Genomic DNA, 26600 nt, shown 5'->3' on the forward strand with positions numbered 1-26600 from the left:
TACACCTTAGTATGACCACGTTAGTGCTATTAAAGTAACATGTCTTTAACATACCTTGCGCTTGCCATCCAATGCTGGTTGGTTTGTCACCAGAAGAAGGATTCGGTACTCGACACTCGGAAGAGACGCTACCGGATTTTCCACATCGTGGGAGGTTTACATTACGTTGGACAAATGAAGCTGAACATTGCATTAGGTCCTAAGTAACATTGAGGGCCTTATTACGAGTGTCACTTCACGGTGAAAACGAAGTGAAGTGACCAGTTGTCACTCACGGTGAAGTGATTGCCGTGTAAATCAAATGGGAATCACTTCACCGTAAGTGAGAAGTTGTCACTTCACCGTGAAGTGACATCGGTAATAAGGGCCAACAAGAAACGGTTATGTGCTCAAATTATTAACGAAAGAGAAAGTCGACGAAGAGAATCTCTCAGGCCCTTATTACCGATGTCACTTCACGGTGAAGTGACAACTTCTCACTCACGGTGAAGTGATTCCCATTTGATTTACACGGCAATCACTTCATTGTGAGTGACAACTGGTCACTTCACTTCGTTTTCACCGTGAAGTGACACTCGTAATAAGGCCCGTTGTGTTTGTCGATCTGTGTGCCGAAAATACCTGGGAATGTCATTACATGGACGTGGAGATATAAAGAGTAAGTCTACGAAGAGAATAGGACCTAATGCAATGTTCAGTTTGAATTAAGGTGTGTGAGCCAGTAGTGGAGGAACTAAGACAATTTAGAAAAATATTACAGCGTTATTGAATTTTATAGATTTTTCGAAAACTTGTCCTCCATTAATATGGACACTGTTCCAGTAGAAGTAGTAGTTGTTAACTTTGGTTCCTATAATAGTGGAACGCATTGGTTTATTATAGCTTCCACTAGAGAGGGTCTAGTATAAGAGAGGAGGATTCAAAACAACCTACCTTGGCAACATATGCCTAAGGGGCTTCCCTAATAAAAATTGTATGGTTAATTTGCTTAACGACGTGTTCTGGGTATCATCCAAACCATTTGTGGAATAGTTCAATGATTTTGGTTATCGTTCGTTTATGGTTATTTTTTATTAGGGTTATTACGGATGTCACTTCACGGTGAAAACTTGTCAATTGTTGTCACGGTGAAGTGATTCCCATTTGATTTGTACGGCAATCACGGCTCTTATTCTGAGTATCACTTCCTTACCACCGTGTAATAAGGCCCTAAATGACTTCTAGCAACACTGTCAATGCAATCAAGATAGTCGCTGGCCGATTGGCTCTGGCTTTGACAGTTCGTTTGGCTCATAACGAGCCAGTCTGCTCCTCTCTTATAATAGACCCTCTCTAGGTTCCACTATTATAGGAACTACCGCAACTATAGGTGTAAAGGAGTCAAAATCTTAAGAAAAGCAATTGTTTTTGGCTATTTGTGGGCTAATTTTAAGCATAAAATATGTAAATCTGCCGTAAATCTGTAAACCGTATCCGTTGTTAACTCATTATTCCGGCACATCCCCCATACCGTAACTATAGGTACACCAGTATTACCAACAATCAATACGAAACTAACGATTTTAAATTGGCTCACTACTTGACTAGCCTATTGGTCCTAAGCAAACGATTAACGTACCCCATTCTAGTCGAAATTCTAGTACTACGAAATGTTTGTTTTGATTCGCTATGAAAGTTTTTTCCTATGTTTCGAGGGGTGAATCGATTAGCTTGGGACCGAAGAGAGTACCAGATGTGAGCCAAAAAGTTGAGCACGTTTCTTCGGGTCCTTCTAGTCTTAGAGTTGCCTCTATGATATTACTGAAACACCTACCCTAATTGAATAGTGTACTGCCTATAATCCCATATCAGTCTCATATGGATAAAGTAGGCATTGAGAAAATGGCAGTAGAAGTTAAAATGTGCAATTTACATGTAAATATTTTAAAAAACATAATAAATTAATCGATGATTTTGTATAGTAAAAATCAGTAGCAATGCAGCTAGCATGGTTTGTTATAAACTAAAAATATGGCGATTCAAAAAGCAGAAGTGTAACTCAGCTTCTGGACGATTTAATTCCAAGATGGGACTGATATGCAATTATTTTGATTGATGGGACAAACTGACTTGATGTTGTTTTCAAACTTTTCATGATTAAAATCCGTAGTTTTATCACGTAATATGAAAGTAGATGCCAATTGATAGTGGATAGCGTTATTATCTTAAAATTGACGATAATACATAAGGGATTGATATGCTGATAGGCGTGTAGTGCTCTCAAACTCAGCCTAAGCAGTCAATAATTTTACGCTCTAATACTTGTTATTAAAAGCACATTTATTGTTATAAAGTACACAGTTAAGGTCCGTTTAGACTATCTGATTTCTTGGTCTGATTTGCTTTTATTATTTTAAATAAAATGAGAAGGAGAAAGTGTAGAGTAGGGAATGGTTGCTCAGGAGGAACACCGGCAGGGATCTGGCTCATCTTGTCCTTCAAGAGCTGCGATATAAAGGGAAGCCAGGATGTCGATACCAACTTTCGACAAGCTAGTGAGAAAAGTTCCCTATAGATCTACATGATTCCTTGAGTTCTGAAAGTTTCTGTTAAGAATTCAATTGTGCTTATTTCTTTGAAGACCTTCGAACGTCCCTGAAGTTTTGTTTCTGTTCTCTGATAAAATATCTTTAAAGATCAACAGTCTTTCCTGAAGATTCTCGGTAGTTCTTCATATTTCTTTAAAGTTCTATGTGTTCTTCAGAAGTTCTGCAAATTTTCCTAAAAATCTACAAAGTTCCTGAATCCCTGCAGATTTAAGATCCTTAAAGATCAACAATTATCTCTGATGTTCACAAAATTTCTAATAATCTACGAACTTCTCAAAATTTCAGTAATTTTCTCTGTAGATTTTCTTGATTCAATGAACATCTGCAAATATCTCTGAACATCTACACAATTTCTTAAAGAATTTAAAAAAAAATATCTCGAAAATGTTGAGCTTTCCGGAAGTTTAAGGAAGTTTTCTGAAGTTTTACTAATTTTTCTGAAGTTGTGCAAATATCTCTAAATATCTCTAAAGATCAACGAGCTTACATGAAGTTCTGTTAATTTCTCTTAAAATTCAAGAACTTCAATAAAATTCTGAAATTTTATTTAAACATCTGCAGATTTTTCAGTAGATTTACGATCTACCCTCTGAACTTTTCCCAAGTTCTTAAAAATTCTTACAAATTCTGTAAAGTTTTCTGGAGAGCTGTATTTCCATTAAGTTCAATAATTTTCCCAGTTGATCTCTGAACTTCTTCTGGATTCTTGCATTTCCATAAAGTTCTGCAGATTTATCAAAAATTCTTGGAAGTTCCCCAAAGCTCTACAAATTATCTGAAAATATTTGAACTTCGCTCAAGTTTTAAAAATTTATCTGAAGATTTACGAATATCTCTGAAGTTGTGTAAATACTTCTAAAGATCGGCGAGCTTTCCCGAAGTTCTGTGAGTTTTGCTGAAGTTTTGCAAATTTTTCTAAAAACGTGCGAACTTTCTGATGTTCTACAGACTTCTCTTAAGGTCTACGGACTTCTCTGAAGTTCTTCAGATCTATCTATTTCCAACTTCCATGGAGTTCTGCAAAATATTGTACTTTTGTACTTCGCTGCGATTTGTTTTTGTGATTGAGAAACTTTTCTGACATTTCTGGATCAACAATAGAAAAGGGCCCATCAGCATTTGTAAACAAACCGTTACAAAGGCCATTCCTCACAAATAGAAGGCCGCCCACACAAACCAACACCACCATCGTGTAGTTACAAGTTTCCCCTATCCGATGATGGTATTGGTTTGCGTGGGTGGCCTTCGCTTTGTGAGTAAAGGGCTTTGGGACGGTTTGTTTACAAATGATGATGGGCCCTTTTCTATTGTTGGTCCAGATTTAACGAATTTTTCTGAAGATCTCACATTTTTCTGAAACTGTGAAGCTTTCTGAAAAATTCCTGCAAATATCTTTAAAGTTCTGTAAAGTTGTCTGAAGCTCCGTAGTTCTGTTCTCAAGATCTACGAAAAAAAATCTCAGTAGATCTGCAAACTTCACTGAAGTTTTGTAAATTCCTCTGTAGGCTCTCAGGCTACCCTGAAGATCTGAAAAATTCCCTGATGATCTTCTAAATTACCTAAGTTCTCAGAATTTATCTGAAAGTATTTGAGCTTCCTTGCAGTTTTAAATGTCTTTCTCAAGTTCTACACATTTCCCTGAAATCGTATGAATATTTTTTTTAAATCGCCGAACTTCTCTGAAGGTCCATAAAAAAACTTTGAGATTCTAAAAATGTATCAGAACATCTGCAAGTTCTGTAACTTTGTTTCAAAGTTCTGCAGCTTTGTTCTGAAGATCTACGAACTTTTCTGATGTTGAATAATTTTTCAGTAGATTTCCAAACTTCTGTGAAATACATTATATTTTACTGTGGATTTTTGGACTTGTCAGAAGTTATGTGAATTTCCCTGAAGATTTGCAAAATTTCGCGTAAGTTTTACAAATTGATTTGAAAATATTTTAGCTTGCTTAAAGTTTTGAAAATTTATTTGAACATTTACCTGAAGATCTACGATCCCTCTTGTGAACTTTTTTTTTATGAATTTCTGTAAATTTCTTTTAACTTCTGTAAAATTGTCTGAAGTTTTGTAGTTCTGTTCTCAAGATCTACGAACTACCCTGAAACTCAAAATTTCTCAGAAGATCTCCGAACCTAGTAGGCTTTCAGACCTGCTGTCTGGCATGCTTATTCTTATACAATACATGCTTCTAATGAACACTGTTTTGTTGACCATGCCATGATCAAAGCCACTACGGCATCTTTCGGCCAATCACACTGGAAAATAAAAATCAGTCAAACCATACACAGGACATTATTGAATAGTGAAATCGGTTTACCTTCCCTAATAAAAAATACCATACCCAAACGATAACCCAAATGATTGAAATATTCCACAAATGGTTTTGTTGGCGTAGTAGGCAATAAGCCGTCGCTTTCCCCTGTTGTTGTTGGGAAGCCCTCCCTGGTAACGGCCCGTTAACTGTTTGTGAAAATTAATAACTGTTCATTCCACAATCGCACTTCGTGTAGTACAGACGTTTAAATAAACTTTTCTCCGTTTTTCCTGTTAAACCGTATACTTCGTTTGGAGTCTCCCGTTTGTCCCTTCAAGAGGTGATGGGCACCACCGCGAAGGACGTTTCGTGCAACATCGCGTTGCTGCGTGGAAGCGGAGCTGACTTCCAAAACTGGAGTTATCGAGTGCGCCTGTTCCTGGAAGCCAGGTGGGTTGCCAGGAGGTGGGTTGCCTGTCGGACGAATGCCTCGAGATCGTTCGAGAGAAGGCGACCACGAAGGAGATGTGGGTCAGTCTGGAGGCGGCTTATGCGAAGAAGTCTGTCGCGAGCCAAACGTTAGTACGGAAGCAGTTGGCTCGTTTGCGGATGAAGGAAGGGGACATGCGGATGCATCTACTTGAATTCGACGGGCTCGTGAGAAAATTGGAGACGGCCGGAGCAACTCTGGCGGAAAGTGATCTGGTGTCGCAGCTTTTCTTGACGCTTCCAAACTCTTTCGATCCCCTAGTCACGGCCCTGGAGAACGTCGCGGAATAAGACCTGAATTTGGACCTCGTCAAGCAGCGTCTATTGGCTGAAGAAAGGAAGCGATCCGACCGGCAGGGCGATTCAGTTCAGTGACTCAGGATCCCAAAAGAAGTCCCAGAAATTCTTCGGTAAGTGCCACAAATGCGGGCGTCGCGGCCACATGAAAAAGGATTGTCGCCAGCGTGAAGCCAATTCAGCGGCCTTCAATTGGGGGCTTCCCTTAGCTCAGTCGGTAAAGGCACAGCTACAAAGCAAGACCATGCTGGAGGTGGCTGGGTTCAATTCCCGGTCCGGTCTAGGAATTTTTCGGGTTGGAAAATTTCTCGACTTCCCTGGGCATAGAAGTATGATTGGACTTGCCACACAATTATACCAATGCAAAAATGGTACAGGCATCGAAAGCTCTCAATTAATAACTGTGGAAGTGCATTTAGTGCATTAGTATGCATTAATATGCGATATAAGTATGCATTAATATGCGATATGCAATAAGCTTGAAATGCGAAGAAGAAGAAGAAGAAGAAGAAGGATGCCACCAGTTTCATGGCCGATGCAAACATTGCGGAAAAGCGGCCTGGACGAATCCTTTTCAAGCTTGATTCCGGGTGCAGTGACCACCTGGTTGGCGACAAGTTCGTTTTTGCTGCCCTGAAGAAGATGACCAGTCGCGTGGAGATCAAGGTCGCCAAGGAAGGAGAAGCTATGCTTGCTGAACAGATTGGCGAAATCAACGTGACTTGCAACAAAGGTGTACATTTCAATCTGAAGAATGTGCTCTACGTTCCAGAACTACGTGAAAACCTGATATCCGTCAGGGAGATGGCCAATGCTGGGATCGATGTCTTGAAACGTAGCAGTTCTGAAGAAAAGTGGTAAGTTACTGACCACTGGACGCCTTCGAGGCAGCCTGTACGAGCTTGAGCTGTCGTTGGAGGAAGTTGAAGCGAATCACTGTGAAGTATCGATCGGAAACCTGTGGCATCGTCGACTGGAGCATATTGGCCAACGCGGATTGAAGACCATGGCCCGGAAAGGAATGCTGAAAGGTATGAATGGAGAAACAACCAAAATAGATTTGTACGACGCCTGCGTGCAAGCCAAGCAATGCTGAGAACCGCGCAAATCAGAGGGATTCGAGAAATTTCAGGAATTCGTAGCAAAGGTCACGGCTATGCTGGGAAAGTCCATTTCAAGAATGACGGTGGACCAGGGACGAGAGTACTGTTCCACAAATCAGATGCAGTTCTACAAGAGAAAAGGAATACAGCTAGAGACAACGGTTGCGTACACGCCCCAGCAGAATGGTGTAGCGGAGAGGTTCAATCGAACTTTGGTTGAAAAAGTCCGTTCCGTGCTCATCCAATCCAATGTGCCGAAGCAGCCCTCACCTGCGTTTACTTGATGAACCGAAACCCAACAAGTACGTTGCCCTCTGGTGTTACCCCGGCTGAGATGTGGTTCGGTATCAGACCGGATCTGGACAAACTTCGTGTGTTTGGCTGCAAGAGTTTCGTGTGGATTCCGAAGCAGCAAAGGCGTAAGTTGGATGCGAAGAGCAAGGAGATGGTCATGGTTGGGTACGCTCCGAACGGCTACCGCGTGTGGGACCCGGTGGCTCGAAAGCTTACGATTGCTCGAGACGTCAAGTTTGATGAGTCGTCCTTCCCGTACACTGTGATTCAGCAAGAAGACGATGTCCCATTGACCGTCCACTTCCCGTTCGAGCAAGAGGGGGAACGTTGCCAGCCGGCCCCCACAGATGAAATTCGTGAAGCCAATGATGAACCTGAAATCAATCGAATGGAAGCAGAACCCGACGATGATCTTGAAGAACCGGTTGAAGAACCAGAAAATGCGCTCCCTTCGCCCACAGAAAGACGCAAAATTCCTAGTGAATTGTCGTCGAGGCATAGCTCCCCGGTAAGTTATTTGATTGCTTTATCGGTTATAGAGCTATTTCTGGCGAATTGATTTCCGCAGATATACCCGAATCGTTTGATGAACTGCCCCAGCGTGCTGACCGAGCCATGTGGATGGCTGCGGTGCAAGATGAGTTACGTTCCATGGAGGAGAACAAGGTCTGGCGTTTTACGAGCTGTCCGAAGGGAGTGAAGCCTCTGAAATCGAAATGGGTGTTTCGGCTGAAGGACGATTCGGCCGGCAATGCGGTCAAACATAAGGCGAGACTGGTGGTGAAAGGGTTCCTGCAGAAGGCTGGAGTCGATTACGAGGAGACATTCGCTCCTGTTGCAAAACTGGCCACCATCAGGACGATTCTCGCGGTCGGAGTTCAACAGTGTTTCCACTTCCATCAAATGGACGTCAAGACGGCGTTTTTGCACGGCGACCTGAAAGAGGAATTGTACATGGTGGTTCCCGACGGTGTTGCAGTGTTGCCTAATACAATGTGCCGCTTACCCAAGTACCTGTACGGCCTCAAGCAATCCCCAAGGTGCTGGAACGGAAAAGTTCAACGACCGGTTGCTGAGTTTGGGATTTCGTCGATCGCTGCACGACTACTGCCTCTACGTGCAGGTGGTACCAGGAGACGAAATTTATATCATTATGTATGTGGACTATTTGCTCATCGCTGGGAGGAAGATTGAAACGATTGTGAATCTGAAGAAAGCCCTGAGTTCGACGTTCAAGATGACGGACTGCGGTGAGATCAGTCGTTTCCTAGGTATGAAACTAGAATACGACCGTGCGACGAATTCCATGAAACTCTCTCAAGAAACGAATATCGAAAAAATATTGATACGCTTTAAGATGACGGATTGTAACCCGACCAAGACGCCTAATGGAGAAAAACCTGGTTGTTTCCCGTGATGGTGAGTCAGCCCAAGAACTGTACCGTGAGCTGCTGGGCACAATTATGTACGTAATGCTGTGCACCAGGCCTGATTTGTGTTTCCCCGTCGGATTCCTGGGCCGTTACCAACAGAACCCAACAGTTAACCATTGGCAATGCCTCAAGTGTATAGTACGGTATTTGAAAGGAACGAAAACGAAGCACCTGAAGTTCGTACGCGACGAATCAGCGGATATGCTGACGCCGACTGGGCATCGGATGCGGAAGACAGGAAGTCAGTCAGCGGCTACCTGTTCACGGTATTCGGTAATCCTTTATCGTGGTCGAGCAAAAAGCAGGTTACCGTTGCTACATCCTCGAGTGAAGCGGAGTATGTGTCGCTGAGTTCTGCTGTTTCGGAAGCGATCTGGTTGTCCGGAGTAATGGAAGATCTTCAATTGAAGCGGCCTGCGGATCCGGTCGTAATATTTGAGGACAATCAAGGAGCGATAGGTATGGCGAAGAATTGTGAAAGCAATAGAAGCAAGCATATAGATATCAAGCATCACTTCATCCGGGACCACATTGCAAATGGACGTGTAGCGGTGAAGTATATCAGTACCGAGAAGCAACTGGCAGATTTGTTCACCAAACCGGTGGACGCGGTGCGCATGGAGAAGCTGTGCCAAGGCCTTGGAATGGCCGATTGAGAGGGGGTGTTGGCGTAGTAGGCAATCAGCCGTCGCTTTCCTCTGTTACGTTGTTGGGAAGCCCCCCCTGGCAACGACCCGTTACCTGTTTGTGATAATTAATAAATGTTCATTCCACAATCGCACTTCGTGTAGTACAGACGTTTAAATAAACTTTTCTCCGTTTTTCCTGTTAAACCGTATACTTCGTTTGGAGTCTCCCGTTTGTCCCTTCAAGAGGTTTGGATGATACGTCGTTAAGCAAAATAACTATACACATTTTGTTAGGGTTGCTGCTGGATGCCATCAAAACACAAATCAAGCTTTCTTTAGCGGATCAAATCCGTGAAATTTTAGAAAAAATAATCAATATTTTCACCTAGCTTGAGGCTATTTTTCTGGATGAGTCGAATGGAAATTAAAGGCAAACCTATTTCGTTCGACAAATCAAACGTCAAATTTAATCATCCTGCCGCACAAGTGTGAACGCATCCGAACATTGCATCTGACAAAATTATCGAGCAGTCCGCTCGAATCAGACCAACAAATCAGATAGTCGAAACGTACCTTTAGAAATAACTAATTTTACACGTGACGGAATCCATCTTTGACATAAAGGATGAGATGTAAACTAACATGTCATGTAATATTAAGTGCTCTGAGACTAAAAAGTTCGTTGATTCACGAAAAGTTCGTTGATTCACGAAAAGTACGTTTGATCGAGCTATATTTTGCGTCTATTATGACACAAATTTATGTCAAAATTAACGCTTGTATATGTCACTCTCAGGGCACCTAAATATACATAATTTTTTCTAAGTGTGTAGCGTAGAATACACTTATGTAAAATGTTTTTTTTAGGTCAAATCGGACTAACATTGTACAAGGAATCCAAATCCAAAGGTCAGATTGTACATGTAATGTATTGTAAAAAGTTTTACATAAGAAAGTATGGAAAACTAAGAGGTACGATAAAAATGAGCCCCAGATTTGGAACGTATGCTATTGGTACACTACTTTGGTCAAGGTTTTGGAATGTTTTACCAAGATTTTCGAAACATCACCCGTCTATTCATTTCATTTTCATTTTCATTTTCAAGCACAGAAGGGGGTCATATGGCCAAGTCACCAGCGAAAAATCGCTGTCCATACTGCACCAGGGTAGAGGTATAGATTTGGCATCACAGAATAATAACTACAGGGGTCAAATGAATCCTGTTTACGATACCGGATAGTAAGGAAAGCTGTTGAACATAGGGGATAGTCAGAGTAACAGCAATAATAGTGAAAGTTAGGAAAATAAGCAGGTAGAGATGGTAGATTTGCAATGGTTATCGACTCTGTTATATGGCCTACCGTATCAGATTCAAATTTAATGTCGTTTAATATTGCGCTTATTACTTGTATCTTTATTCTAAGCAATCTCCTTTCATACTTGTTTGTTTTAAAGTGAACTGGATGAAAAAAAAAAAATGTTGCAAAAGTTCATACCATAACATATCTAACTTACTATCCACATTTGCTAACTAATACCTGAATGTAATTTTTAATTTTATTTAGATAAGTTGCTCACAATAGCAGCCTGTAGTTCCGTACCAGAATCCGCCTCCAATTTAATGTCTTTTGTGGATTCGTAGTAGCAAAGTTGTGCTAAAAGCTAAATAGTTACCTAAAAATACTACCTAAATCCACTACTGATGAAAACCAAAACTACAACCCTGAAAAAACGTATCGATATTTTCGAAGGCGAACACTCTGCAACCTATTCTTGCTAGTGATTCTGTCCAATTGTTAGGTATCCAAATTATAGTCATTGGTTAATTTATTTTTGAATATATGGATGAATTATCAATTATTGAATAACTATTATTTACGATAATTACATGAAAGAAATAAACTATAAACAAAACGTGACTACTAAAATCTCAAAAAGATATCCTCACAAATATATTTCACGCAACCAGGAATCTCAAAACCATTAGACGTTATAATGATACTCTACACATGTTAGACACAAGAAGAGGCCAAAAAGCAAGCGTCCGACACACAAAACCCGCCAAATCCACTTGCAGTCACAATCAACGATTCTACGAATCGCGAGCGCTCACGAATCATAAAACCGCTGACTGCGAGACTCTGAAAGCGAAACTGACAGGCTCTATGCGTCAAACACCCGCCCTCCAATCTCCTCCCGCATCCAACAACACAAATCTCCATTACAACATCTAACGAATTCAAAACTCCGACAATCACTCATCTATAGCAAGTGAGTGGAAGCAACCCTGCATGCAACCATTCTTCATGGTACACTTTTTCTGTCTATCTTTCTATTAGGCCTGTGGACATGCGTTAGCTTCGAAACTTCTAACCAAACTAGGAAAATTTTGAGACCACAAAAAAAAAACTTTCAAATGTAATTACAAGCAAAATAAATATTGATTATTTTACGCAAAACCGAGCAAGTAATATTAAATCTCTTGTATTGTATGCTAATGCCAATTGACTGTAACAAAAATAGTATGCTAAAATTAAATAAAATTTTAATAAAATGATATGCAAAATTTACTAGAAGATCATTACTTTATTGGTGAGAAGTTTCTAATAAGCCCTCCCAGTTCCTCTGTATACAGAACAAATCTGATACTATAATCAGAATTGCTCAGTCTGCATGAAGCAGCCGATTGCATCAAGGAAGTTCTATTAACAACCAAGAATTAATCGTTTGAGGCATACTGAAGCATTAAGAAGGTGATATGTGTCACTATAGGAAATCATCATCGTTGCAAATACATATAAAGAATTAAACATAACCCTTTGCTTCAGTAACGTCAACCTCCATGTCCATGGGGAGGGACATCACCCGTCTATTCCAATCCAAAACCAGTCATTTGAGAGGTACGATCACAATCCTTGAAGGTACCCTAGAGTTCGCTGTTAATACACTCCGAAAAACATGATTTTATCAATTTTTATTAAAAATGTCTTGCTGGATTAGATTGATTTTTTACTTTGAATACCTACATGGAAAGTGTTTTCTAAAACGTATTTTTCCATTCTTACAACAGCCCTAGTGCAAGGCTATATTTTGGCATGACCTTGGCCAGCTTTCCCTACTATAAACCAGCTATACAGGTATACAGTTAATCTTGATTTTAAAGTCTGGTTAAAAGTAAATGTGGACCCATTTAAATCATAAATGAAGTATGGTACACATCTGTTTGACGGCTCAAGTTGATTCATTATTCAAATGATATAAACATTTTGGCTAACTTGAAACTAGACCATGAAGGATTATCCTGGAGTTTGTGCATGATCAATTTTAATATTTTGACTTTTAAGAACTAGGTATAGCTTTAAAACGCGTTGATCACCTTGTCGAAATTTGCACCATTTAGCCGTCTTGAAGAAATGGTCACCAGTTGTCAAAAGTTTTTAGTTCAAACCAATGGGACACGGTGTTGCATTAGAATCCATGTCCAGGGCTTCTAGCAGCTTCTTTGGCACGAATCAGGTTGACGAGAGTACTACAGAAGCAATATACGCGACCTCTACGAATCTCCACAATTTCTTCGACTCCACTGCCGCCAATGGACAGTGCTAAAAAAAAATGCTGTCAAATGTTTCTTGTTCCATCCACTTGTGACACGGCTATTTGTTTCGGAAAATTGATGAAAAAGTGATTATGATTTCGTTTCTATCATTTAGTGGGCAGCTTGTAGACGATGACATGCATGAATCCAGGAGTGGTTGAAGTGATCTTTAATTATGCAGGAAGTGTATCTACCGAATAGCGTAACCAATTGGCGCCAACAATAAGCAAGGAAAAAACACGTGCACTTTCGTCGTGCGCACGCGTCCTCCTTCGGCACCGTGGCAACTACGCGCTCGACCTTCCACAACAAAAAGAACTCGCTGTAAACATAGTAACCGGCAGCTTGTTTTTCTCGCACTAACAATCAGGAAATCTCCCAGGAAAGAGAAAGTTTCTCTTATCAATCGGTCGTAATCTTCAAGAAAAATCCTGTTTATCCTCGTACCGGTTCAAGGTAGAAGGTTATCTATTGTTTTTGTTTTCAAACACTATAACTCAAGTTCAATGTTCAGGTGAAAAATGAGCTCCAATAACAAACCAGTGGACAATAGTACCTCGGTCACCAACTCACTGATTCCGGAATCTAGCTCTAGCTCAGAGACCGCCAGCAGCAGCAGTAGCAACTGGGACAAGACGGATTACAGCTCCTTTCGGTCTGAAAAGCACACAAACCACAATGAAGATGCGTTGAGTTCGACCTCCGGATCTTCTTCTTCCTCCTCGCGCCAGGACCGGCGACATCGAGGTGGTTTCCAAGTGGACATTCTAAGCTCTGAACCGGAAGATTTCGACGAGAGTGGCCATTTGTTCCACTTGGATATCATGAAGAACAGTTTGAGCGATATATCTTTGCCTTCGTCCCGGAAGGTGATCTCAGGAAAACCGAAGCAACCTCAGAATCTGTCGTTTTCTCGCGAGCGTGTACGGGAGATTGAAAGGCACAATCAGCTTCTACTGCAGCGGATCATGACCACGAAGCCAACGTTGACCACAAAGCCAAAAAGTACTGTGCCGGTGGTTTGTACGGTAAGATTGAGTTTGAATGGGGAATTTCAAATAGTAAGCGACAACTGAATTCGTATGTTGGAGAATGTCTTACTGGCAATAACCATTTTAAAATTTGTTATCTCATTTTGATCAAAGTTGATTGAAACTAGAAAAATATACTTTTAATGAGAAATATTTCTTAAATATTCAACTTTATGAAAAAGATTCATCACCGTGTTCGAAATAGTTTTCATTGATCCTTATAAAATTTAAAAAAATTAATTGATATTGCATGTTTTTGAACTGTTCAATTTTTTTTTTCAGTTACACATTAAACATTTTGTTAATTTACATTTGGCACATTGATGGAATTTCTGACCTTACACAGCAATACAACTTTAATTTTACGTGATAATATTTGATAATCCATTCATTTTCATTGAACTTTACATGCATCTGTATTTTAATATAACAGTGAAAAGTTGAATTGAACATGAACGTTGAAATTTCAGTTTTAATTCATTTGATTACTGATCAGATTGTTTGATAGTCAATTCAATATCGTTTTATTTTCAGCCAGTAAATAATAACTCCCGAACTACCAGTGCTGCCGTTAACCGTAAGAAACAGCAACGTCAAATTGATATCGACAACCAGGTAAACGCTTGCGATCATTAATCATCTTCTGAAAAACCTAATTTTATCATTTTTTTTTTCATTCTCAGCTTCTTCGCAAAAAGTTGGAGAAAATTGAGCGAACACGTCGCAACGCTTGGTGAAACGGTTCCGTTTTTAGGCACAATCTTTTAAACGGCAGGATTTGTAGAACATAGTTTATTTTTATACTGAAGATTTAAAGACTATCCACTCATTCACTGACAGGAGTTGCCTAGCTGATCGAAACGATTTAAATTTGTGAACAATCAAAATTGAGGAAATATATACGAGTTAGAGTTTGTTTGATGCATGAATGATGGTGGCAGTTATATCTTGTGAAAGAATGAAATTTTTGAGTCGTGTTCAAAACTGTTGTGAATCATGTATGATTCATTTCTCAATTTCAGCTAGCCAGAAAATTGAGCGTACACGTCGAAACGCTTGGGGGAACGGTTCCGTTTTCAAGCACAATCTTTTATGCGACAGCATTTAAAGAACATACTTTTGTTTTATACTTTCTTTTCTATTTCTTTAAACAACAAGTTGCACAAATTCGTAGTTGGTACAAGTCCTGGACCATTGTTTGATAGTATTGCCACCTCCGTCCGTTACCGTATTGACCAAGATATGGGATTGATCAAGGTCTCTTAGATTGAAGCAGCATGATCTTCGAGAACTGTCCTGGCCAAGTTCTTGCAACTCCTGGGATGGGAAAGATTATTAGTTGGACACTTACTTAAGAGATCTCTACGACCTCAGGGAAGCGATTTGATTAAATTCAATCTTCTGAAAAATCTCCTTGCTATCGCAAAACGACTCTTGCTAGAATTATGCAGTTCCTTACTAGAAAACAACATTGTACCGCCTGAATGGAGACAGGTCAAAGTAATAGCCATTTAGCCCCGTAACGTGGGTAGATCACCTTTTCGTGGTACGTTACGGGATGTAAGATCTACCACCGAATCTTAGTCTTGACTACTTCAAACTAGGGGTACAGGATTTTTCAGTAATCAAAGGAACACATCTTAGTCCTTGTTACTTTTTATGCCTTGTTGATAGTGATAAGTCCTCGGGTTGCCTGTACCGAGGATGATCTTGAAACAAGGAAAAAATGAGTTAGTTAGTCTTCATCTATGTGATTCCTAATCTTCTATTCATTGTTCTCTAGTTTGAAGTGGTTAAGACTAGGGTTCTGATGCATGGTCATTATCGGTGTCATTGCTTATTTTTATTGCAAAGGAATCCCATTTCGACTGACAAAGGGGCGCGCCTTTGGAGGGTATTCCAACACTCCGAAGGGTATAAATAGCGGGACCTTTCATTTAGAATCGATTCCTTGCGATGAAGGCAAGAATGACAACTGTATCAACACCGAATACTTCATCATTTCTCAATAGTGATGGAGTAATACGACATGCACTAAACTAAGGACACGGGCTATACTACAATAGATCAAATTACTGGTCGCAGTAGTGTTATGTCCCGAACAAAGGAAAAAAAAAAAATAGCCATTTAAAAACCTGGCAAACCGTCGTCTGACCACTACTCAACTCATATCGTTCGATTGCTATGCTTTCGTGCATTAGGTAATTGTTGGATAACATGATCCTTCGAAAACTCGATCACTTTGTCGAATCAAATAACACTGGGTTCCGCAAGAGCAAATGAACAAACAACGATCCACTTATATTCAACTGACCTTTGCGCATAAGGAGCAATTGGCTTTAGTATTCTAGGACATTAAGACGGATTTTGATTCAGTTTCTATTGAAATCCTGCCAGACAATCTGCACAGCAAATTAACCTTTTCTCTTGAACAACTGACAGCTTCCAGAATTATCTACATGGGCCTGCCTCAAGGCTCATGTATCAGCCCTCTTCTTTATAACTTGTGTGTCAAAGATATCGACAACTGTTTGGCAGAACAATGCACTCTAAGACAACTTGCAGATGACAGTGTGGTTTCCGTAAGAGGTCCACCGGCCGTGGGCATGCAAAGACCATTGCAAAGTTCTTTAGATAAAGGGTGTCCACGATGAAATTGCCACACTATGAAATTGCTCTAACTTTTTAACCGTTGGGTAGAATTTAATGAAAATTTGGGTGTATTTAGTTCATAGTGCATTATTTACATCCTGCAAGTTTTAAAGTCCTGTGATCAAAACTCGCGGAAATGGAGTCGAAAGAACAGCTCGTGCGTGATAAAATCTTGCGCATTCATCACGAGAACAAGGATCTCTCGCATCGTTCCATCGCTAAAACGTTGGGAATCGCGAATTCCACGGTGTCGCGAGTGATTAAGTGGTTCGAGGAACGGTTGACCACCGATCGGAAGCCCAGAAGTGAAGGAAAAAGTATTCCGTACAACACCAAAAATCACAACCGCGTAGTTGGGGCCTTCAACCGAAATCCGAACGCCTCCGTTAGGGATGTGGCTAAGAAGCTGCACCTAAGCCGAAGTTTTGTCCAAAAGGCCAAAACTAAGGCTGGGCTTCGAACGTTCAAGGTACAAAAGGCCCCTAATCGCGACGAGAAGCAGAACAAGTCCGCCAAAACCCGTGCCGGAAGTTGTACCTCAACATGCTGACGAAAGTTGAATGCTGCATCATGGACGACGAAACATATGTGAAGGCCGACTTCAAACAGATCCCCGGCAACCTGTTTTTCACGGCCAAGGATAAGTTCAGCGTTCCGGAGCATGTCCGAACTCAGAAGATGTCCAAATTTGCGAAGAAATTCCTGGTTTGGCAAGCCATCTGCACGTGCGGGAAGCGGAGTGCACCTTTCGTGACCCAGGACACGATGAACGGACAGGTGTACATAAAAGAGTGCCTCCAGAAGCGGCTGCTTCCTCTCCTGAAGGCCCACAACGTCCCAACAATCTTCTGGCCGGATTTGGCCTCATGCCACTACTCCAAGGACGTGCTGAAGTGGTATGCGGACAATAAGGTCAATTTCGTGCCGAAAATGTTCAACCCTCCCAACACTCCGGAGCTCCGGCCCATCGAGAAGTACTGGGCGATTATGAAGCAGCACCTTCTTAAACGACCTAAGATAGTGAAGACAGTCGAGGAACTGAAGAAAGTATGGGTTTACATGCAAAAAACGGTTGATTCACAGGTTGTGCAGAATCTTATGGCCGGGGTTAAGGCCAAGGTGCGGGCATTTGCGTATGGACTGTAAATAAAATACGAGTAAAATGGTAAAATGAAGTTTAATAGTTATTTCTCAATCCCTGAAAATTTGATGGCAATCGGATGAAAACTCGAATTTTGCGAATCAATTTTGTGTGTGGCAATTTCATCGTGGACACCCTTTAATGTTTCTTAAATAACTTAGAAAACATTGCCCAATCATTGTCTTTCAAGTACCTTGGGGTCTGGTTTATTCAAAGTGCACTTGGAATACCCACATTACGTATTTGAAGCACAAATGTCAGCAGAGGATCAACTTTCTACGTTCAATTTGCGGCACATGGTAGGGTGTGTGGACAAAACTACCAGCCAACAGGAAGCAACACACGCGGAAAAGGACGTAAAAGGAACTTCGGATTACGAAACTTAGAACAACCGATTACAGTACTACATAATTATATTTACGTCCAACATACACGAGTTGTTGTCTGCTTTTGGCTGGTAGTTTTGTCCACAGGTTATGGGCCCAGCGCAGGAGAACTGAAGAAAAGTGCTGAACTGAAAAAGAAACTGTTCTAGTGATTTTTATTTTCTCGCGGACTCGAAATGTGTGGTAGCCGGTTTTTTTTTCATAATGGCGGACGGTGCAATAGTTTCATTCCCCAAGTTGAGTCAAACGAACTGGGCTTCTTGGAAGCAACAAATGGAATGGTTGTTCGAGAAGGAGGATTTGTGGGATGTCATAAGTGTTGCAATGCCGGAACCGGAGACCGAAAATTGGAAGAGTCACGATCGGAAAGCTCGTGCGAACATTGGACTTTTTCTCGATGAAAGTCAATTCAAGTTGGTGAAGAATTCAGACAGTGCTCGTGGGATGTGGAATGCTCTGTGGGAGCACCACGAAAAAGCAACAATGTCCACCGTTGTGCATAATCTAAACCAACTGTGTAGTGCAAATATGGCTGAAACCGGAACATGGAAGAACATTTGAACACTATGGAAGAGTTGTTTGATAAGTTAATTGCTGTTGGGTAAAACTTGGACGAGTCGTTGCAGATAGCATTGATTTTCCGTAGTGTTCCTCCGTCGTATCGGAACTTGGTGCAAAGTTTACAGTGCCGGGCAGATGCTGATTGGGCAGGTGTACCATAGAGGTAACTCTAAGACCAGAAGGTCCCGAAGATACGTGCTCAACTTTTTGGCTCTGCTCTGGTACTATCTTCGGTCCCAAGCTTATCGATGCACCCCTCGAAACATAGGAAAATCCATGAACCCCTCATTTTATCTGTCAAACTTTCATAGCAAATCAAAACAAACATAGTAAAGTACTAGAAGTTCGAATAGAATGGGATACGTTAATCGTTTGCTTGGGACCAATAGGCTAGTCAAGTAGTGAGCCAATTTAAAATCGTTAGTTTCGAATTGATTGTTGGTTGTACTGGTAAAAGCTCGCCATTTGAATGAGAACAACCAACGGCGGGAGAGAAGTGATGTTTTCTCGAACGATATGAAAGCGATGAAGTTCGATGCAGGTGAAAACAGAAGGTGTGTTTTTTCTTAAACAACCCGGTCATTTTCGAAAGCACTGCAAGAAGTTGCAGTCGTAGAAGAATATTTGTGAAGATGAGAAGAAACCGCAGCATCGGAAGGATGATAATTACAGAGGTGGAAATCCAAAAGCAAAACAGGCCCATAACGCGGGTGGTTTTGGGTGATTTGTGTGTTTTATGATTTCCACCTCTGTAATTATCATCCTTCCGATTCTGTTGTTTCTTCTCATCAACTTAGAACAACCCATTACAGTACAACATGATTATATTTACTCCAACATACACGAGTTGTTGTCTGCTATTGGCTAGTAGTTTTGTCCACAGGTTATGGGCCCAGCACGCTTCCAATATAATCATGTAGTACTGTAATCGGTTGTTCTAAGCTTCGTAATCCGAAGTACCGTCCTTTTCGTCCTTTTCCACGTGTGTTGCTTCCTGTTGGCTAGTAGTTTTGTCCACAGGGTGCTCATCCGGGAAAATCGTAACGTTTTTTTTTTTTTGTAAATTAATTCATTTGTACAGGCGCGGTGTGGTGGATGGGTTTCGGGCGTGGACAGAGTGGAAAAAATAGCCGACCCAGGTTAATCATAATTCCAATGTGTTTTGGTGGAATTTATTAAAAAAGATATGAGTAAGGCTTAAATAAGTACGGTGGAAAGTGATTTGATGCAAAAGATTAGTGTTAGAAGTCTCAGAAAGGTCTAAAAGTGTGAAAAAAGAGTTGGCGCAGATTGTGAAAATAAAAATAAAAATAAAAAGGAAAATGGCGAGAAGCAGAAGAAACCGGATGGCTGAACGACGGTGCAATACGAGAAAAAAAAAACAAACGGTTGCGTCCTCTGCGTAAGATGGCCGAAAGACGACAAAAAAGAAATGGATGTTTGTCCCCAAAAAAAAGCTAAGTACAATAGTTTTGTGTTGCGTTAAATGTAGAGGGTGGGTTTACTCGGGAATGGGATGCAGATTTTCCGGAAAAGCTGCAGCAATGTGGGTGACGTTTCCTCGAATTTGGGTGGAATTTCGCTCATCTGTATGTGGATACACTTTTTGCGCTTTTTGAGTGAACTGATATGAGCACACTGATAAAATTTCAAAGATTATTTTTATGTGTCCCACACATGAATTTTTGAAATGTGATCAACGAATTACATCTATTTGTCGGACGCATACTTAATATGTGTACACATAAAAGCCATGTGTAACCAAACATACTATTCTTTTGACTAATAAATTTTATGTGGGCTTCTGGGTGGATTCTGTTTATGTGTGGTCATATAAAAAATCATGTGGAATTTCACATGGAAATTCGTCAATAAAAATGTGTGGAATTGTATTAGTGTACCTTTTTTTGTCCGAGTATAGAATGGTACAGATAGGCGAGACAACAACCAATTCAAGCGTTTGTTGTAATGCCATCTAGTGTCTTTTTTTTTTAATGTATAGATGTAATGATAGTACACGACTAGAAAATGGTTCCCAGCGACCAGTTCACTTTTCCTTACTTTTGATAGTTTTTCTCCTTTTCTCCTTCTAATAATGCCAAAAACAATGAAAATTAACGAGATAAGATTAAATTTGTTCGTTTGTGGTTGTGTATTAAAAAACTGATTGAGGTTGTGTTGGTTCTGCCATGGTTATTGTATTTGGTGGGCTTGTTCCAGTTATGTCGCTTTCGTTATTACGGATTGCGGTGTAGCACCGGTGTAGTGTAAACAGGAATAAGCGCGAGTCTTTGACAGCTTAACATCATTAGTTTTTAAACAAAGGTGCATCCTATATCAACACCCTAAATTATTTCGGTGTACGGCAGTGTAGCACCGCAAAAACGAATACGAAATAAATTTCGTATAATTTGAGTGCACCACATGAACTTAAGTTTAATTTAATTGATTATGATTCAAATTGAAAAGACATAAAGGTTTTGGGCCTACGGGAGAAGAGGTAGTAAAATTATTTTCACTCCCGCGAGTTTTCCTCTTAATCAATAGAAAAAAAAGACAAAACACAACATATTTCCTTCCTTTTAATTAGCTACGGGTGTGACCACGATGGCGAGTTCACTATGTTATATTTTCGTTTTATTTCAGCAACCTTATCTTCCAGCAGATGATCCGGACAGCAATTTCAACATTTATAAAAAAAAACTACATATGCCAGCAACACTGACTGGGTGTATCCTATGGCTTACCTTCCCAACTAACATAATTCCTAAATTCCCGAGACATTTATGAGGGGTCGTAGAGTTCTCTGTATCTCTCTTAAGTAAATGTTGGACTAACATACCTTTCCTATCCCTACCAGTTGTAAGGACGTGGCCAGGACAATCCTTAACTGTTGGAGCGGGATATGTCTTTATCTGGGAGATAGTAATTACTTCCTACTTACTATCTGTCCAGTAATAGATATCCGTCCTGCTCTTAATAGTTTTGAATTCGTACCACCTACGATATTGTGCAACTTGTGCGATGCTAATGCTAATGCTAATGCTAATTAATTCATTTGTACAGGCGCAATCGAATAAACTTTACAGAGCCAAGTTATAATTTACGTTATAAAGCCCTTCCAATTTATAATCCGTACGTTTATTTTTGTTCGGTTCAGCGCTCCTAGTGCTCGATTTTGAAAGCTTTCTGCCTGTAACTTAATTGAGCCTGTAGATCTTCAAGATCATAACTCTAGAATTCTTTGGAGTGCAATAAATATCTTGATGATATCAATCCGTGGTGTACCTTGAACTTCATGGATTCATTCAGATTTCCAGGACATTGCTCAATACTTTATTGAGCCTGTAGAACTCTTAGCTCTTAGCCTCAAAACAATTTGGAGAGTATTGAAAATCTTATTCATACCAATACAAATTGAACATGTTGTCAGGAGGCTTTCTTGAGTTTCACGAACTGATAAAGATTTTCAGGACATTGTTCAAGACGATATTGAGTTTGTTGATATTCAAGATCTTAGCTTTAGAATAGTTTGAAAAGCAATTAATATCTTAGTGACAACGATCCATCATTTGCATGTTGTCTGGGGATCTTTTGAGTTTCACAGGTGAGCTGAAAAACATGATTTAGGATAAGTTGTTTTTCCCATAAGACCCATGTACTACGGGTAGTGACGTATACCACCTCGCCTTGTCTTACCGATCACCTTTTCAAGGTATCACGACCATATCATAGTTGAGAGTAAAACCAACAGGTTATAAATTGTAGCAACCCAACAAACAATTTGAGCTGATCAACAGCTGAACAAGCTATTTTTTAGCTGAAGAAGCTTGTTTTTGCCTGAATAAGCTCTTATTCAACATTCAATGTTTGTTGGGAAGTTCTGGACTGGTTACAATTAAACCATAGAGGTAACTCTAAGACCACTGGGTCCCGAAGAAGATCATTATTAATTTTGGCTCACTCAGTACCAGAACAACGGTCCCAAGCAGTCCCAAGCTATTTCACTCACCCCTGCATGTTCTGCATGAATCCACACACACCTGATGTTATCTGTCAAACTTTCATAGCGAATCAAAACAAACATAGTGTAGTAATAGAATTTCAACTAGAATAGGGTACGTTAATCGTTTGCTTGGGACCAATAGGCTACTAAAGTGGTGAGCCAATTTAAAATCGTTAGTTTCGTATTGATTGTTGATTAAACCCTCCCCATGGTTAGTTGTTGCAGCTTGCTGCTGGTGGGCGGGCTTAATTTCATGCTTTATAGTGGAGTGTTGGAGACGGTAGGTTTATCACACTTGTTACTCCTTTGTTTGAGAGCCGCGTTGTAGCAACAATCAATACGAAACTAACGATTTTAAATTGGCTCACCACTTTAGTAGCCTATTGGTCCCAAGCAAACGATTAACGTACCCTATTCTAGTTGAAATTCTATTACTACACTATGTTTGTTTTGATTCGCTATGAAAGTTTGACAGATAACATCAGGGGTGTGTGGATTCATGCAGAACATGCATGGGTGAGTGAAATAGCTTGGGACTGCTTGGGACCGTTGTTCTGGTACTGAGTGAGCCAAAAATAATAATGATTTTCTTCGGGACCCAGTGGTCTTAGAGTTACCTCTATGGTTGTAGTACGCTTACGTATAGGCACTGACGATGGGTGTGATACTGGCGGGTTTTGCCGCAAATCACTCTTATTTCAGTTATTTTTACGCAAATTTAAATTTATTTGGGTTTGCAACGGAATTATACTACTGAAATATTTCAGAAAGTGCCCTATAGTGCTCCTTCTATTTGCGTGACGCATTACTCAGGGAACAATGTTAAACACCATTTTTGTGCATGGTATTGTAACTAATCTTATGGGCCTTATTACGGGTGTCAACACGGTGATAAGGAAGTGATACTCATAATAAGAGCCGTGATTGCCATACAAATCAAATGGGAATCACTTCACCGTGACGACAAGTGACAAGTTTTCACCGTGAAGTGACAATCGTAATAAGCTCCTATATGTGCTTCATTTTGATTTGGGATAAGTGATTGAACTGAGGCTCGGGATTTCCACTGTGGCGTGCTTCTATTGTGACATACCCATACGTATTTTTGTGCTGTTACATAATGGAAACGTGTGAGCGTATTTGGAGCATATGCCCTATATAATTTAAAAATCAGTTAAGAAACTAACTTCGAAGTGAAGCATTTTAGTCACTTGAAGGTGTTCCCTGGGACGAACTAAGATATAATAAATATAGGTCAAAGTCAAAAGTACATGAAACACGTTAAATTTTAGATTACAAGCACAAATGCAGGTACTTAATAAAGCATGGATTATAATTGATTAGGTAGATTAGAGATTTCAATTATTTATGAAATTAGACCAATGAGATATCATAATTATCAAATGATCTTGAATAACTATGCGCTCTATACATTCCACCTGATCGAGTCCGGGACAATGAACTCATCGATACTCACTGTCGGTCAGTTTTCACAGTTCTCGAAAGTACCACTCCAGTTGATGAGATATTCAATTTTGGTGACTTCAATCTGCCAGGCGTTTCGTTGAGTCCATCTTATAGCGGATTCCTGTATCCAGATCCTGATAGCTCTACATTTTACGCAGGAGCTATTAGCCTTCTCGACAACTACAGCGCAGCGACGCTTTCTCAAATTAACCATGTAGTTAACGAAAATGATAGTAGTTTGAACCTCTGCTGCTCAATTTCCTCGGCTCCTTGTGCACTAACTAAGCTAGTTTCACATCACCCTCCTCTAATTTTCACTGTTGAGGACAAACTCGTGCGTGATTTCGACGATTATCCTGCTACGGTTTCTTATGACTACCGTAGCATCATACACACTTAGATTTTTTGCCGAAATGGGCACCACCGAGCAAATCTGCATTTTATTTTGCTGGATCTCAGTGAAAAACTTGCCGTGTGTAGATGTATTGTCTAGCATGGTATGGGAGAACATCCTTGATCCAAATGACGTTGAGGCTCCAGCACAAATCTTTTCACATGTCTTGGCATATGTCATTGACATACACGTCCCGAAAAGAACTCACCACAAAATGTCTCACCCTCCCTGGCAGACGAGAGAGCTACGTAGGTCAGCGAGTCAGTTGTGAATGCTTTTCAAGTTTCCAACGAGGCATCCAGCGCAAACATAAGCTACACCCGAAATCCTTTTGGAACTACGTGAACGAGCAACGTAGGGAATCCGGCCTCCCATCGTCAATGGAATTCAACGGAGAAGTTGCTGCCACCGTTCAGGATATATGCCACCTTTTTTCCGAAAAGCTTGCCAGTGTATTCACTAATGTTAGTTAATTCCGCTTTTTCGCTTGTTCCGAATGTCTCTCCAATGGCATAATTCTATCTTGCTGGAAATTTTGCGCACATGTTTCTCGTCCACAAAAAAGGAAGGAATAACTATCGAGGAATTACATCGTTAAGTGCCGTTTCGAAGCAATTCGAGCTAGTGATTATGGAACCGTTGCTGTCCCATTGCAAGTAGTATTTGAGTGCTGATCAACATGGGTTTACTGTCGGCCGCTCTACAACCACCAATCTGCTGTGTCTCACATCGAATATAACCGAAAGCATGTCGGATCGGGTTCAAACGGACGTTATTTATTCAGACCTATCCGAAGCATTCGACAAGTTGAACCATGCTATTGCGATTGCTAAACTCGGCAGGCTCGGTGTATGCGGTAATCTTCTGAGTTGGTTTCGATCATATCTTACCGGTCGCCAACTAAAGGTTGCCATAAAAGATTGCAGATCAGCTACCTTCTTGACCTCAAAATCTTCCTACGAATCGGCACCGTTGTTGACTGTCACTTTCTTCAACGTCAGCTGAATGTATTCGCTAGTGCCGTTGTCACTTATCGACCTAGAACTTCTTCGGACTAGAAGAGACACAAGCAGAGCCCCAACCGTGACCGATATCCTGCAAGGAAGGACAGATTGCGAGGCTATCCTGAGGCAAATTGACCTGAATGTTCAACCCGGCCGCTTCGTAATAACCTTATGCAAAGACCAACAATCAATTCGAAACTAACGATTTTAAATTGGCTCACTGCTTGACTAGCCTATTGGTCCCAAGCAAACGATTAACGTATCCCATTCTAGTCGAAATTCTAGTACTACACTATGTTTGTATTGATTTGCTATGAAAGTTTGAAAGATAAAATGAGGGGTTCATGGATTTTCCTATGTTTCGAGGGGTGCATCGATTAGCTTGGGATCGAAGATAGTACCAGAGCTGAGCCAAAAAGTTGAGCACGTATCTTCGGGACCTTCTGGTCTTAGAGTTACCTCTATGCTAAGACAACCTCTACGTCACACAAATTAGGAGCATATATGCGGCGCGATTTGCGGACTGCAGAGAGTATTCAACAGAGTTGCATCTGTCTTCGACTTTCATCTCTCCCGTGATGCGCTTCGTCGAAAGTTTTCTCCTGTTTTTCGCCGGCAGGAGTAACAACCCACATTAGATCCCTATGTGATTACTCACTCACTCACTCACTCAATGATCAGCAATTCACTGATTGTGACTATCAGGAAGCAAAATTGACAGGTTTTTCTGTGTCAACCCCTTCTTGTATCTTACAAATAAAAAATATGTTCATATAATCTAATTATTTCATAATTGCGAAAACATTTTTTTTAGCTGTAATGAGAGTTTGTAACTTTGCGTAGAACTAAATAAAAAAAACAATAAGAAAGACCAACTAAGAAACAAAAAATTGGCCGTTCAATGCGTGTTCGATGAACAACATGCGAGTGTTGTCTGTTTATCTGTGGTTTTCCCTAGAGAGGGTCTAGTATAAGAGAGGAGTGGACTGGCTGTTTTGAGTCAAATGAACAACCAAAGCCAGATCAAGCAGCGCCTATCTTGATTGCATTGGCAGTGTTGCTAGAAACCTCCTAGGCATAGGTTGCCAAGGCAGATTGTTTTCAATCTCTTATACTACACGCTCTCTAGTTTCCCCATGCTCAATCCCGTCAGCCAAGATTAGACAGGTGGTCCAAACAGGACTGGCAATAAAATTTCACAGATGCCATAATGGACATTCGGATAAAAGATATAACCTGTGTTATAATTTATATGTGTATGAGCAACTAAAA

General features: G+C 40.6%; 2 protein-coding genes across 2 annotated transcripts in view; both read left to right on the forward strand.

The window, feature by feature from the left end:
• Nucleotides 1–17575, forward strand: part of LOC135710460 (uncharacterized) — a 189751-nt gene extending 172176 nt beyond the window's left edge. Inside the window, exon 2 of the mRNA XM_065233048.1 lies at nucleotides 16344–17575. Coding sequence (XP_065089120.1) covers nucleotides 16913–17515 — 603 coding nt within the window. The 5' untranslated portion in view covers nucleotides 16344–16912 and the 3' untranslated portion in view covers nucleotides 17516–17575. The remainder of the gene's footprint in view (nucleotides 1–16343) is intronic.
• LOC135710432 (protein hemingway-like) lies at nucleotides 13023–14646 on the forward strand. Its single transcript, XM_065233004.1, has 4 exons — nucleotides 13023–13142; nucleotides 13201–13714; nucleotides 14252–14332; nucleotides 14401–14646. The coding sequence occupies exons 2-4, from the start codon at nucleotides 13208–13210 to the stop codon at nucleotides 14452–14454; spliced, it is 642 nt and encodes a 213-aa protein (XP_065089076.1). The 5' UTR covers nucleotides 13023–13142; nucleotides 13201–13207; the 3' UTR covers nucleotides 14455–14646.
• Nucleotides 17576–26600: the final 9025 nt, after the last annotated feature.

This window comes from Ochlerotatus camptorhynchus, unplaced genomic scaffold, assembly GCF_037179485.1.
Source record: "Ochlerotatus camptorhynchus isolate MF236.1 unplaced genomic scaffold, CSIRO-AGI_Acam_v1.1 ptg000383l, whole genome shotgun sequence".
Taxonomy (NCBI): domain Eukaryota; kingdom Metazoa; phylum Arthropoda; class Insecta; order Diptera; family Culicidae; genus Ochlerotatus; species Ochlerotatus camptorhynchus.